This window comes from Setaria italica, chromosome I (assembly GCF_000263155.2).
Source record: "Setaria italica strain Yugu1 chromosome I, Setaria_italica_v2.0, whole genome shotgun sequence".
NCBI classification, from domain to species: domain Eukaryota; kingdom Viridiplantae; phylum Streptophyta; class Magnoliopsida; order Poales; family Poaceae; genus Setaria; species Setaria italica.
This window is the reverse complement of record NC_028450.1, coordinates 28624963-28640616: the sequence shown is the minus strand read 5'-3', so window position 1 is coordinate 28640616 and position 15654 is coordinate 28624963. Positions and strand designations below refer to the sequence as shown.

The 15654-nt window shown below is 49.0% G+C and overlaps 1 protein-coding gene and 1 non-coding gene across 2 annotated transcripts; both read left to right on the top strand.

The window, feature by feature from the left end:
* Positions 1 to 8072: 8072 nt before the first annotated feature.
* Positions 8073 to 11831, top strand: LOC101767233. The gene is made up of 8 exons (XM_004952819.3): positions 8073 to 8221; positions 8483 to 8733; positions 9414 to 9485; positions 9937 to 10001; positions 10149 to 10308; positions 10610 to 10690; positions 10776 to 10865; positions 11304 to 11831. The coding sequence occupies exons 2-8, from the start codon at positions 8545 to 8547 to the stop codon at positions 11424 to 11426; spliced, it is 780 nt and encodes a 259-aa protein (XP_004952876.1). The 5' UTR covers positions 8073 to 8221; positions 8483 to 8544; the 3' UTR covers positions 11427 to 11831.
* Positions 11832 to 12612: 781 nt separating this feature from the next.
* Positions 12613 to 12693, top strand: TRNAL-CAG. The gene has a single exon. It is a non-coding gene; the product is annotated as a tRNA-Leu (tRNA).
* The last annotated feature ends 2961 nt before the right edge of the window (positions 12694 to 15654 follow it).

Sequence of the window (15654 nt, the reverse complement as noted above, 5' to 3'; positions counted from 1 at the left end):
CCTTCTACTTGGGTCCTGTCACCAGCATCCTGTAGGTTTGGCTCATCCTCCGTGTCACCACCTTCCTGCTCGGTCGACACATCACAAAGATACAGTAAAGCAGTGTACAAACAAACTTTCAACAATAAACAACATTACGACATACTCATAGTGTGCTTTTCTTCGCTCGAAACTTGGGGCAAAGAGGCGCTGGCAGCGGCAGGGCTGGCTCCTTCTACCTTCCCCCGTGGATCTCTGCCTTTAGCCGCTCCTTGAGCTTCTCCACATCGGCAGTGGTCATCTCAAGGAGCTCGGCTTTCTTCTTCTTCACGGCTGGCCTAGGCGACTTGGAGTCATCACTTAATACCCTAGATGAGGCTTCCACAGGAGAGGTGGTTGCCATAGACGGCGCCTTGGGCTTAGTGGCCCCTCTCTTCTTCTGCTTCCCCTTCTCCACCTCTAGCGCCTTGGATTCCACCACCTTGTGCGTATCTTGGCGTGTCTGCCGCCCAACAGGAGCAGTGCTCCTAGCCTCCGTCCCGCTGCCTTGGATCGGTACGTCCTCGTTGTAGACATCGATAGAAGAGTCCGACTCCTAGTCGAGGGCAGCAGGCGGCTGGTCAATCTTGATGGCAGGGCAGACCTTGGGTTGTTGTGGCTCGGCACCTCTGGGAAGCGGTGCCGGACAGGAGAACTCAAATTCCCAGCTCTAGCTGATAAACAAGATTATGTAGCGAAGGCACAAAGCAAAAACAGGAAAGTCAAATGATGAAACTAAGCACTTACCGGGTCGGCCAGCCTCTTGAGGGAACAGGCTTTGGGGCAGCGTTTGTTCTTGATAACGCTGCAAAAGAACTCAAACACCCTACCGGCGACCTCTCCTCAGGTAACCTTCCGTTGTACCTCCCGGGTCGGATCCAACTGACCCTAGTACTCGTTCGCCAAGTGAACCCTATCCTTGATAGGCTGCATCAACCTCCGGCAAAAATTGATGCTCACAACCCCTGCTATGAGCCCACGCACCTTCAGGTCGGCGATCTTCTTCAACAACTGCTTCACCTGGATCATGTCTTCAGAGGTCGGCTGGTTCAACCACTCCGGCCTTGTCATGGGTGCAAACCCGAGATGGGGTGGTAGCTCGGGTTTCTGGTTGGCGATGATGAACCAATCCTTGTGCCACCCCTTGTTTGTGTCCTTTAGTAACATATCAAAATATTCGGCGACCCTCTTTGGCCACTGCGAAAATCCACAGCCGCCAATTATCCTTGTTTTCCCTTTCATCGTCACCACTTTCAGTTGATACAAGTAGCGCCAGAGATTGAAACGGGAAGGAATGCCGAGGAAAGCTTCACAGAAGTGGATAAACACGGCGATGTCCAGAATAGAGTTAGGGTTTAGATGCACTAACTCAATCTTGTAGTAGTTGAGCAACCCACAGAAGAAATCTTTAGTCCGGATCCCGAATCCCTGCTTGAAGAACGCTGCGAAGACGATGGCCTTAGTCTTATCCTTGCTGGGGAACTTCTAGCCCGCGATCGCCTTCCAGTCTAGGAGAGCCTTGGGTCCAAGTAGGCTGTAGACGACTAGAGCTTGGATCCGTTCCACAGTCATCACAGACTTCACCCAGTAGGTGGACGAGTCTGGTGTCTGCTCCACCGCCATCTCTTCGGTTTCGATTCCTTGAGACGCAGATCGGATGTAGGCGAGGCTCTTGGTTCACATACGGCAGAGAATGGCGGTGCGGCGGTGGTGGCTACAACTTCTGGGCGAGAGGCGGTGGATGCGGTTCAAGGGTGTGGCAGCGCGACCTAGGGCTCTCAGGTGCAGCGGCAATGATGTTGGTGGCGGTGGCATTTGGGGGCGAGAGGAATGGAAATGAAAAGGAAACCGTGCCCCTTCGGTTTTGAAGGAGTTGACGGCATAAAGCTAGCGACAGAATCCGCGGGTCCCCCATTACGTCACACGCGGTGGACGGAATTCGCGGGTTTTCCATTAAGTCTCACGGCGTGCCTCCTTGGCTCAGCCAGTCCTCGCGATCGGGGGCTGGGTGCCTATTTCAAGTCGGCGTGCCTCCTGGGTTCTGCCAGTCCTCGTGCTCAGGGCTGGGCGCCTATTTCAAGTCAGCGTGCCTCCTTAGCTCCGTCAGTCCTCACGCTCGAGGGTTGGGCACCTATTTCTAGTTGGCATGCCTCCTGGGCTCCGCCAGTCTTCACGCTCGGGGGTTGGGCACCTATTTCAAGTTGGCATGCCTCCTCGGCTCCACTAGTCCTCGCGCTTAGGGGTTGGGCGCCTATTTCAGGTCGGCGTGCCTTCACGGCTCCGCCAGTCCTCGCGCTCGAGGGCTGGGCACCTATATCAGGTCAGCGAGCCTCCTTAGCTCTGCCAGTCCTTGCACTCGGGGGCCTTGGCGCCTATATGAGGTTGGCGATCCTCCTTGGCTCTGCTAGTCCTCGCACTTGGGGGCTGGGCGCCTATATCAGGTCGGCATGCCTTCTTAGCTCTGCCAGTCCTCACGCTCGGGGGTTAGGCGCCTATTTCACGTTGGCGTGCCTCCTCGACTCCGCCAGACCCCGCGCTCGGGGGTTGGATGCCTATTTCAAGTCAGCGTGCCTCCTGGGCTCTATCAGTCATCACGCTTGGGAGCTGGGCGCCTATTTCAGGTTGGTGTGCCCCTTTGGCTCTGCCAGTCCTTGCACTCGAGCACTGGGCACCATATTTTGAAACCTCACAATACAACTACTGCATGAATTTTTGACCATTGGACCGTTACATTAATCGCTTCAATTCTCGGGGGCTACTCCATATGGAGTACGTCTTGTGACGCCCTCCATGGGCTTCCCTTCGATCTACAAGATGCTAAGCATCCTGGAGCTCGGCAGTCGCATAACCACACGCATTTGGTCATACGCATGTGGAAGCTTCAATTTTTCTTTCTTCTTTTGGAGCACCGCACAACCTCTCCGCCCCAATGACGAAACCGCAACTTCAGCCGAGTACATTGCAAGCTTCGGTGTGCATCCATCAGCTCCTGTTTGACTCCACATTGCTCAAGGGCTTGAGGGATAAGGGTACCCATGGGTCCCCACCGATTAGGATACTAGCCGGCCTGACAAGTGGGCCCTGCCTGACCATGGTGTGTGGGGCAAGGCGTGAAGTTCCATGAAGCACAAGCTTGGAGCCCGGGCAAACCGATTCACCCCGGATATCACGGGATACACATTGTAAACCGACTCAGATTGATCTCCTTGTAACAACCAACTAGGATTAGATCCTATCCGCTTGTAACCCTAGGTCGTCAGCTTATATAAGGCGGTCAGCGGCGCTTGTTGGTATAATTAACGAATGCGAATAAATTCGCAAGCGCACGGATACCGTTGTAACTTTCACCTCAGTGTATTCCAAGGCTATTGAATCCAAGTGAACATGTGTGTACTAACTCCTAGTTAGTCGGTCCAAGGACACACTAAGATAGGTGGTGAGGGTAGAGAGGATTCCTAAGGATAGCTCTATAGGTGAGTTAAAGGTCGATCTCTTGGTTAAAGAACTCGCTTCGGGCACCGGCTTACCCTGAATTAGTCAGGCGCCTCCGGCCAATGGCTCTACGCTATATCGGAACGTGGAGGATTGCAAAGGACCAATAGGGTTGTCACCACCTACGGCCTACTTCTAGCAACTCGTGGGACATAAGGCAAATGAAGGATACCCTTAGCCTAGACACCACGTCTATGCTACTAATTACTACTGCAATCTAGCTATGTCTAATGTCCCATAAAAAAATGTACAACACTCCATATAAATACGGAGCGACGAACCCGCGAGTAAGAGAACTGATCTCACTCAACTATACAAACTACTAGTGTATACTATAGACATACATGAGAGCACTCAAGCCTATACTATGATAGCAAGGGTAAATGACTAGCATATGAGTATATAAACCAAGCATATAAACATAGTAAGGGAATAAGACTACTCATGCAACCAAGTATAACACTATAAAAAGGAATCACAAATACTAGCTTACTATACTCCAAAGGAAGCCAGCATTTGTAGAGGTACAAGCTAGAAGGAGAGTCCCGACACCCCGGCACTCCTCCTAAACACCCCTCACTCTCTCTGTATTTTAAGCACTAGCTAGGCAGCGCTCTGCCTTTGCAATGAGGCTCTAACTATACTCTTGAGTAGTGTTTCTCCAAATGGTGGTGTGTCCTTAAATGAGACCCCTCCCCTCATATTTATAGGCACTTGGGGTCAGTTCCCGAGGGGAATATTCAGAGAATCTTCCCTAACTGCCATAGCAAGGTCGGTATTTGGCGACACGTGGCGGTTGGAGGTGAGCGAGACCACCATAGGTTCAGCCGAACCCGTTCGGCCGAACCCTGGTGACCGCCTGTGGCAACCGCCTTTGGCTGGGTGGCTACCAGGTGGGTCCTCACTTGGGTATGGGGTGTTTTGCGGTGAATCTTGTCGGTTAACTCCCGTTTGTGGGCCCTTCAACCCGTGTGCTTGCTCCTGAGTGTGTTTCCTTGCTCTTTAAGGTATGTTTTCTCCCTTAATGGACCTGCATACAAATATTCATCAACACTTGTGGAATTCGTTAGTAATAACTCCTACCACTACTGTTGATGCTCGTCTTTTATATGTTTATGAAGGAGTTGACGGTCTAGATTTGGTAATTAAGAGCCATCAATAGCGCCCCCTGAGGGCACGTGAACTCTTCACACCTATGATTAGCAATACAACCCACCAGAACACATGACGTAGGGTATTACTCTCTGGAGGCTCGAACCTGTCTAATTGTGTGCCCCTATATTACCATTCGAGTTCTTGGTCTTATGATCTCCCCCGCCTATAAATCTACCACCTGGGTAATCTCCTGGTGGACTGCCGGTCACTAAATCCGATAGGTTCCAAACAGCCCCTTAGGGTGTATTTGGTTCTAGGGACAGGATAGGACGATCCCATTTTTATTAGTGTTTGGTTGGGAGCCACGCAGGATGAGTTCGTCCCTCCTAGGGAATATTTTGCCCAGATGCAGGATGACCCGTCTGCCCAAATCGAGCGAACGGGCTCGTCCTCGATCGATGATGTTGTCGTCTTGTCTAACGCGCGTGAGTGCGTGATGCGCATGAGGAGCAGGAGAGTCGCCGGCCGGGGAGCCTGACCTGAGGGATGGGTGGATGGTGCCGGCGAGCCTGCAGTCACGACCGCCGGTCGGGGAGCTCGACTCGGGGGCGGCGCCGCCAAGCCCGCGGGGCGCGGCCATGGCCTCCACGCGGGGGAGCTCGACCACGGGGGGCGGCGCCGGTGAGCCCGCAGGCCACGGCCATGGCTTCCGCGGGGCTGCTTCATGCGTGGCTTGAGGGCACGAACAGGGAGAGGCGGAGGAGAAGATAGCGGTAACGTACGGCAAGCGAGAGACGGATGCCGGGGGAAGAAGGATAAGGCCCGTGAGGGATGAAAAAAAAAGAAAAATATTGAATAGAGAATGACAAGTGGGATCCACTTTTTAGATGATAGGTAGGATCCATTTACTATGGCTAACGGTGTTAAAATCATCATTCATCCCATTCCCTTGATCCCCCGTACCAAACAAAGAACTGGGACGGACTCGTCCCTCTCAACCAAACATAAAATAGGATCATCCCATCCTAAAAAACGGGATCAGCACCTTATCTCCAAGCCAAACGCACCCTAGTCTCTATAGTCAGGTTGGTCGCCTAGATTATGACTGTGTCCAAACAGATCCTAGAAATACCTTGCAAATGAAAAAACAAACAAACTTATAATTGAGATAATCACATGTGCATATTTTTTTTTGGCTAATTCCTTTTTCGGTGGTAGATGATATAAGGAGCGTTTTGGATCCCTTGCTGGAGTCCGCCTAGCCTTGGTGGGTAAGAAGTTAGAACAGTGCATGATGTTTGGATCCTTTGCTAGCTGCCTCGATGCTTGTGAAACCGAGCTTTTTTCTTGCTTCCTTGGGCGAGCCAATCTCTGGCTCTTTTGGGATGGCAAGCCTAGTCTTACTAGGCGAGGCAAGGTGAACAAGGCATGCAAAGAAATCAAATGCATCGACAATGAAGTGCAAGCGTACACTGTAGTTTTACACTCCATTAACTCCAGGTTTGGATCCCTTGCTGGAGTTCGCCTAGCCTTGATGGCCAAGAAGTTAGAACAGTGCATGATGTTTGGATCCTTTGCGAGCTGCCTCAATGCTTGTGAAAAGCAAGCTTTTCCCTTGCTTCCTTGGGTGAGCCTAGCCTTATTGTGTGAGGCGAGGTAAGCAAGGCAGACAAAGAAACCAAACATGCTTAACATCCGTCGGTCCAATCTCTCATAGGTGCCCACAGGGATAGGTCAGGAGTTTGTACTCGTATAAGTAAGTGTGCGTATATGCATTCACATGCGTGCTTGTTCGTCCATGTATGTAAATGCCTATGTATATATTTTTTTAGAAAAACAAACTTTTATCGTTAAATAATATTATATAAGGTTGTCGAAAAAAAATCTCAACAATTAACAAACTCTCACCATAACTTTAGATAAAAGAAAAATTATAAACAAATGGGATGATTCCGAGCGAGATCAACAAAGGAACGTGCCTAAAAACATAGGCGGACTAACTTATTCAATACTACAAGCAAACTACAAAGAGGTGTGCATAGCAAACTCATGTTTAACGCTCGAGTGATTTCTTAGCTGTGACAAATGAATGGATTATCAGCTATTGTAGGAGATAATAAATCGTTGAATCCACGGTGCCTAATGTCCACGCATAAATCACCACACACAGCATCAACTTTTTGCTAACTCAAGCTTTTTTTTTTGAACCACGCAGCAGTCACCACTCACCACGTTCTTTAATGGTGCGTTTGGTTTCAAGGACGAAGTGGGACGGGACGGGACGATCCCACTTCATCCCGCATTTGGTTGGAGGACAGGTGGGACGGGGACATCCCTAGAAGAGAATATTCTCTCTATATGCGGGATACCCCCATCCCTCCAAAACGAGCGGACGGGGGCGTCCCACTTCATCTCCGTCAACGCCGTTTCTTCGCGGGCGCGGTCGGAGCTCCCGCGGCCAGGGCGGGCGCGGCAAGATGCGGCCGCGGCCGGAGCTCCCGCGGATGGGGCCGTGGCCGAAGATCCGGCGGGTGAAGGCGGGTGCGGCCGGAGCTCCCGCGGCCGGAGCTCCCACGGGCGGAGACGGGCGCGGCCGGGGCTCCCGCAGGCGGAGGCGGGCGCGGCCGGGGCGGACGCCGGCGGACGCAGGCGCTGCCGGGGCGGACGCGGGCGGAGGCGGGCGTGGCCGGGGCGGACGGGGGCGCGGCCGGGACGGATGGGGCGGACGCCGGCGGAGGCGGGCGCGGTCGGGGCGGATATGGTCGGAGACGGGCGCGCCTGGGAGGATCAGGAGGCGATGGGGTGGAGCAGGGGTGGCGCGGGCGTGCCAGGGGCGGCGGCGGGGTGGATCAGGGGGCGGACGCGGGCGTGACCCAGGGGCAGTGGAGGCGAGCAGGGGCGGCGCCGCGGGTGGAGCAGGGAGGCCAGCGTGGCGTAGGGAGGAGGAAGAAGACGTTGTTAGTATAACGAGTGGGGCCCACAAACGGTGTCTAACGGAAGGAGAAAACGGTGCTCATCCCGTCTGTTGCAATCTCTCCAACCAAACAAAAAATTAGGACGAACCCATCCCATTCAACCAAACATGAAATGGGATCATCCTATCCCAGAAAACTGGGACAGGACCGTCCCGTCCTACATTGTCTCCCATCCAAACGCACCCTAACAGACTCTCACATCGCCGGACGGGGTACATTTGCTGTGGGCAGTTAGCAAATACCACCCCATTGTCCATCTGGAATCTATTAATGGATTCTGGATAATGTCCAAGCGGACGCGAATCCGAAATGCCCGTTTTCCACAGATACGCCAACGATCTACACCGTGCCACTGTCACGTGGGTCCCGTTTCCTTGGGAGCCACAGGTCAGCTAGCTTAATTCGCACGACGGCAGGTGCTTTTGGGCTTAATCACAACTTCACAAGAGAAAACGACGTCCAGCGGCGAGCTGACGGCTCCGTCACGGCGAACGGTCACGCGGCGAACGATAAAAACGCCGGGAGGCCACTCGCGGGACGAACGCGAAGGAAGGGGAAAACAAGGGAAAAAAGCCTTTTTTGTTTCGAGATATTTCGGAAGAGGAGTGCGTGCCTCGCAGGCTCGCAGCTCATTCGCCGAGGTAAAGGGCCCCTGCCTTTCTTCCCCATTTCCCTCTCTAGTCGCCGGAAATCGTTTACAGCCTTGCGTTTCATGGGGTTCCCCGAGGCGAGGGCTTCGATTCGACCCAGGAATCGCCCAAATCCGCTTGGATTTGACCTCGGCTCGCCCAAATTTCTAGGGTTTTAGCGTCAGATTTCTCCCCTTTCAATCTACTTGACTTTTGTGGTGAATTCGGCTACTTTTGTTCATTCCGAGGGCTCGTTTTGTACTTTTATTGCAGGGCGCGAGATCCTCTAGAGTTTTGAGCATTTTGCTGTCAATTTCCGTGGGTGATTTGCGCGTATGGGGGATCATGTCGCGGTGGATGTCGGGGAGCTCGTGGCGTCCCGAGCCGGCGAGGCAGCGGGGTTGGTGCCCGGCGGCAAGGAGGAAGCTGAGGCGCTGATTGGGATGGTGGAGTGCCGCATTTGCCAGGAGGAGGACCTGGCCAAGAACCTAGAGAGCCCCTGCGCGTGCAGCGGTAGCCTCAAGGTGCTTGCTCCCTTATTTGTCTTCAAGCGAGAAATTCTGGTTCCATTACATGTTGCTTATGATGTTTGCCTTTGATTCGTGCTATTATTACTCATAGATAATAAATTCTTAAACTGTAATGTGTATGGATTTCAAGCATCAGCTAACCAAAATACAACATTGAGACTTAGTCCTGAACCTTCGTTGGGACAATTAGCATGGTAGTTGGAGCACATGCTGTTTGGTGCTTCATCTGCTATTTATAAGTTGTTACTTTAGATGTTGTGCCTTTTCAGATATATGGACATATTATATGGCTCTTCAGTGCCTGATCTATAATTTTGTTTTGCTGCTGTGGCTCTTGATATTTTCATGAAAAAAGGAGTTCCATAGTATGAGCAGATAAGATCATGCTTGGTTTAATCATCATTGTTGCTTAAAGAGTTGGGCATCCTTTTCCCTTGCCGTCACCTACTTTCTGCAAGCTTAACAGACAAGTCACATGGCTTTGTATGTTGTGTGGGTTGCCGTCAACTGAAGACTTGAGTCATTGTCATTGTTTGCAAGTGGTCTAATTGCTTATGAGAATCTGCCTTGGCATTTTATATGTGCAAACCAATACAAAAATGTGTTTGCTATTTCCAGTGCAAATGAATGCATTTAGTTTGCTAAATTTTTTTATATCACATTTCTTTCCACAGTATGCCCACAGGGAATGTGTGCAACGTTGGTGCAATGAGAAAGGAGACATAACCTGTGAAATCTGCCATCAGGTAAACAGTTATTTCTACTTCAGCCACACCTCCATGTGTAGCAAAATGGAAGCTAATTCATGTCCTACTTTGTTATTCTTGTATTGAGACTCAAATCACTGGCCTTTCTTCCCTTCTGTTTTCTTTGGATGCATAACAATTCTTTTGGTCGCCCCTAGTCTTCTTGCATGGTATTATTATCTTTTAAGCTACTGTTTAAACATAGGAATTTTCAAGTACTAGGGCTTACCATAAGCAAAAGAGAATCATGCGCCTGCATGATAACTGAAGCTAAACTTCGTTTAGTTCACTGGATTTTGGATCATAATGATTCCACAAATTTTAAGCCTTTTAACTCAAGTTCTCCGCCGTATGTTTGCCTTTGAAGAACCATTCATATATTTCCTTGCTGATTTGACTGTAAACTTTGTTGCTGTAAATCAGATTATGAGTTTTATTCTCTGTTGTTCAGTCGTACAAGCCTGGTTACACTGCTCCACCCCAGGTGCATCATGATGAAACTACCATAGAGATAAGGTTTGTTATGTTCATTCGTGAGGCTAATCGTTTTCCCTTCCATCCTGGTGTTTTACGTGAATTATATTTCTGCATGATTAAACTGTTTTTATACATCATAAAGTTCCTTTTATTTCTCATGTGTGTTTATTTCCTTAATTTTTTTAGTGGTGGAGATTGGACCATCTCTGGCAACCATTTGGATTTACATGATCCTAGAATCTTGGCAATGGCTGCTGCTCAACACCGTTTACTTGAAGATGAGTATGATGAATATACTGCAACAAACAACAATGCTGCTGCATTTTGCCGCTCTATATTTCTGATTGTAAGTGCTGTAGTTTCTATTCTAGAAAGCGGACTCTTTTAACCTCTAATATTTGAAGTCATAATATCCATAGAAAGATCAACATCTTTTCAATTCAATTTACTCTGCACCTGAACTTACCTTTTCACCTCAAACAACAATTAGAGCTCATGCTGCTTATTTCTTTCTGAAAGTTACTTCTTAGCTCATTGCGTCTTTGCACTATTACTATAGGTCAAATATAATTTTACTTTCTTTTCCTTCTTTCCAATTTTACCATGTAATATTAAGTGATATCTATCTGTCCTCACTGTCTATCCAGTTGATGGCTCTGCTGCTCCTGAGGCATACACTGACCATTACTAATAGTGATGACGAAGATGATGCATCTGCTATCTTCTCGGTTAGTGATTAATGCACTGTTATGTCTCCTGTGAATTTTTTTTCCTCTGTCACTGCAAATTTAACTGGCTGTTAATCTTGGACAGCTATTTCTTCTGAGAGCTGCTGGATTTTTGCTGCCATGCTACATTATGGCTTGGGCTATTAGTATCATGCAGCGTCAAAGACAGAGACAGGTTGGCCTAATGAAAATGTTTTTGTCTTTCTTGTGTATTTAGTTTGGAGGAAGAAGATTTCCACAATTATTCATACCTAGCATAATATGAGCAATATATCTACAGAGTCAAGCAACATAAGATTATTTCTTCTTTTGTTTGCACATATCCTTGTTTGGACTTCTTAGACAAGCAACTTGGGATAGCCGAATTTGTCCTTTCTGGTCCAACATGAGGTTACTATGTCTGGAAATTAGACCATTCCTTGTCTGGTTCAAATTTCTGTAGTTCAGTACGCATCGATTCAGCAGGTTGGACTGCCACAGTTTTTATTCTAATTGTCATACCAATTAAGAACAAAGAATTTTTGTCATGTTTAGTAAGCATGTTCTATTTGGGTGTATCTCCATTCTGTTAATATATGTATTAACAGTTCATGTTTTTCATTCGATACATCAGGAAGAAGCAATGCTATTACCAACGGAAGTGGCAATCATTCTGCACCGGAATGGAAGAACAATGCAATTTGCAGTAGCACCACCAGAATCTCCGACCTCCCCTCAGCCTGAACCAAACCAATAGAACAATCAGCAGCAGGCCCGTCTTGTGAGTGCATTGTGCATACCAGATGCTTCTCAGCATCTGTGTGGTTCAAGGTGCGAGCACATTCTGCAAGCCTGTTGCCTTGGCAACCTTGAATGGCCATGATGCAGCAAAAATGTTGTGTCCTTCGGATTGTGTTGACTTCACAGCTGAGACTCAATGCTTCTTTGACAGGCTCTCAGCATCTTCTGTACATAAAGAGATTTCTTTAATAAGTGAATATAAGTTGAATCAACACAAAGTTTGAGTTTCTGCAATGGGACTTACGTTCATACCAGCTGCCAAGTAGCTTCTCTTGTATAACAAATTAGACGCTACAGTTGTGCTGTAATTTTGGATGCCCGTCTACTGAATATTGTATCGCTGTATGCATGCTAGAGATTATCATACTTCCCATGGGGTCCAAAGGATTCTAAAAAAAACCCATGATATCAAGTGTAGATGATGCCCTTAAAAAGGAAAACAAATTCGTGCTGCATAAGGGTAAGTTCGGTTAGGGGTGAAGTTGAATGCTGCGGGATGGAATCAGCTTGAATGGAACCGAATAAAATGTGCTCTCCTGTGCTTGTATCGGATCACTCGCACAATTTGTTGCACGAATCCGTTCAGTATCTTGAGTTAACACTCATTGTATGGATGAAGTGGTTCTATGCTTATTTTCGTTCTCCACGAGCTCTTCTACACAGTAATGTACCAAGCACTTGCGAGAACTGAAAAGGGAACAACTAGGCAAGAGTTTCCTAAAAAAAAACAACTAGGCAAAAAGAATTCAGATCCAAAAACAAGAAAGAAAAGAAGAAATTTTAGATTATCCAACCAACACACATGGATGAGGGTACAAATTACAATCACTATCATCCCATTGCATATTCGCATCTGTTGCATTCTAGTTCCACCTTTTTCCACCAACGAAACAGAAACACGGTCTGATTGTGGCCCCACGTGACCCCAAAAAACCCCTCATTGAAGCTGTCCCACCTGCCGTTCCCTTCTTCATTGTTCACCAAACATTTTGCATTTTTTATCAAAATAAAATATTCCGTAACTATTACAAATTTACAACACTGCAGTGAAAAACCCTAGTCCTTTTTGTCTTTGGATGCTTAGAGTGCGTATTCACTATGTATGAAATAAATATATTTTATGTAAGTTCCAGTACAATAACGTCAAGATGGCCGAGTTGGTCTAAGGCGCCAGTTTCAGGTACTGGTCCGAAAGGGCATGGGTTCGAATCCCATTCTTGACAATGAATTTTTTTTCTTCTTTTGTTCACTCTGAAAACTGTGAGCTGTGAGTTGCTTCAGGCTTCAGAGGGTGCGTGAGTGCGTCAAGCTGTGAGCTTCTATTTGAAGCTTCTTGTCGGGTGTAACTAACTTATAACATCCTAACGACAAGAAAACAATCTTACCCTTTGCGCAATGATATGTTTTTGTTTGACGAGTTGAGCAACAAGAATCTTAGCAAAAAAAAGAAGATAAGAAATGACAAAATGTGTCGCATACACAAAAACTCTTGATGCAATGCTGCTTTCTGGTCCTAGTGATCAACTTCAGGGTTCAGACAGACAAAAAAAAACACATCTTTTATTCGAGTTACATTACATCTTGCCTCGGATTGCCACAACCTTGGCACTCTCTCTCCCCCCTAGCAAAGCATCTCTGTACAATTTATCTCTATAGCTGAATCTTTCGATCTCTTAGACATCTCAGTGATCTCACTGAACAACTCGGACCCAGGGAAAAAAAGAAGAAAGTACCGAAGGAAGCCAAACCAAACCTCTCTTGTTTCTTGGGCACCGGAGCGCTCAGCATTTGTTGTGTATCGGGTCAGATCCTCTTCTGACCCGGCGCTTGCTCATCCTGTCGGGATCGAACACGGCCGACGGGGTGGAGCCGGCCCCGGCCGCCGCTGCGCGCTTCTTCTCCGGCGTATCAGATCTTGCGGATGGCAAGACGTCTGGACTGCTGCTTGGCGCCGGAACGCCGAGGCTTCGAACGGCAAGAACCTCTTGCGTTGCAGAGGCCAGGAGAACAAGCACGACGACCATGGCCAGTCGATGGCAATGGGCATCCATTCTCATTCCTCTCTTCCCACTCCTAATCTAGTTGTAGAAGAATGTGGCACAATCTGAACTTGGACGAGAACTAAAGAATGAAGAGTGGAGGCTCAGGAACTAGGTCCTGTTGCTTGTGTCTGCAGATATAGGGGTTCTTGGTAAGATCTTGGTCCAAAAGCATAAAGCTCAAAGAGATTGGTGCCGACTTGTGGCTTTATGCCATCATGGCCATATGTAACCCAATCTTGCAATTGCCACTGTGGCAAGTATGCTCCAATCCGATGAGGGCACTCTGCAAATCAAAGGCTGATCATGAAGATTCTTGTGCCGAATCATGAAGAATTTTATATTCTGTTGGGATTGGAGAGGAAACCCTCCAAAACCAAACTAAATGCTAATATACAGCCAGCGCGATGCTTTATGGTCCATCGGCAGGTATCATCTTCGTGTGATGTGTATGCTTCGGAAGCTTCTTTTTCAAGCGACGGGAATCAGCACGCTTCTCCATGCAAAAACTGCACAAGAGAACACATCTTGTGGTGCTTTATACGAGTTGTTTCTTGTGCCGGACCCTGTTGCTTTATGCTCTTTTCTTCTTTAAATCATTCTTGGCTTGTTCCGGCCTGTCTCCTTTTTGCTGTGGATTTAGTGGGTCCCAAGGCAAGGCAGCCCCGTTCAAAGATCCAAAGAGCAGCCACGAACAAAAGAGCCACCGGAAGCAACTTTCCCTCATCTGTCAGTTTGTTCAAAACTTGGATGATCCGATCCCTTCATTTGTTTAGGTTGAAGCATATTTAAAAGTGAGTACTTCCCTGAGCAGTACCTCGTGTTCTTCTCCGACAGCCGCGCATACCACCACGTCCTCAACCACCGCGGCTCCGCAACTGTGGACGAGTGTTCAACTTCGAGCCGTGGAACAAGCGTCGGAACGCGGTGGAGAGCAAGCTGAAGTTCAGGACCAGGCTGCGCATCGAGGGCATGCCGGTGCATGCCTGGTTAGAGGAGGTGGTGACCCAAGTCATCGGGCAGCACTGCGTCATCCACTACATCGAGGAGGCCGCACGCCGTCAGGAGCGCACCAGGACCTATGACCTTTGGGCATGGTCCTCCAACCCCAGCAAGATACCGAAGAAGGTGCTGCTCACCATCGCTGACCCCAACAGAGAGCAACCGGCCACCGACATCCTGCGGCACCTCGCCGAGCTCAACCACGACCCACCGGAGGACTTCAAGGGAGCTTACGACTACAAGCTGCACATCCACCTGGATGTGGTGGAGGACCTCTCCTTCCTCTGGGGGAGAGGCGGAGGAGATGGACCGCAGAACAGGAAGCCGAGGCATGAGTTCTTGTGGAAATACGGAGCCACAAACTCCTTGGGTGAGCGGCGCAGCGGCTAGAACCACGACAACATAGGCAGTCGCGACTACTATCCCTGCAGGGATAGAGATGACCACGACGACAACTACCATCGCGGCACACGGCACCACCGCAGTCTCTCTGCCTAGGGAAGGGCGACAAGATGTCGGAGAGCAGTGGAAGACTGTTATAGCACCAAACCTCCACCATGGTGGTAACCAGGGACACTCTGGTTACTGCAATAGAGCCATGGATGCTTCACCAGGCTGGACATCCAGGGAGTGTCCAGGAATGTCCTGGCACAAGAAGAACAAGGGAGGCAAGAGGGTCTCCTTTGCCAACCCACTGGAGCAGATTTTGGGTGAGTCGAAACAAGTTGCCTTGGAATTCAGTTGTTTTTCCCTCAACCAGCTTGTGTGCCTCCATCGTTGTCGGATCAGAGAAGTGAGTGGGTTGATCCCATGAGGGAAGAGACACTCATTCCTCAATCTTTTACAGGCTACCCATCCAAGGAGAGCCGCATCCTGAGCATGCTGAACTCTGCGGTGGGATGGACTCCAATTGCTTCACCAGGCAGAGCTACTGCAGAAGAAGTGGAGCCAGAAGAGGGAGAGCTGCCTGAACCAGGGGAAGACAATGTGCATTTGCCAAGCAGCCTCACCGCGCTACCGTAGGTCTGTCATGGAATTGCCCCTGAGATCCGTCCAGTTGACATTTGTATTAGGAAGAATTTAGTGTTGGAAGAGCTAGAAACACAAGCACCTCACAAACAACTGCCTGTAGAAGTGTAGAGA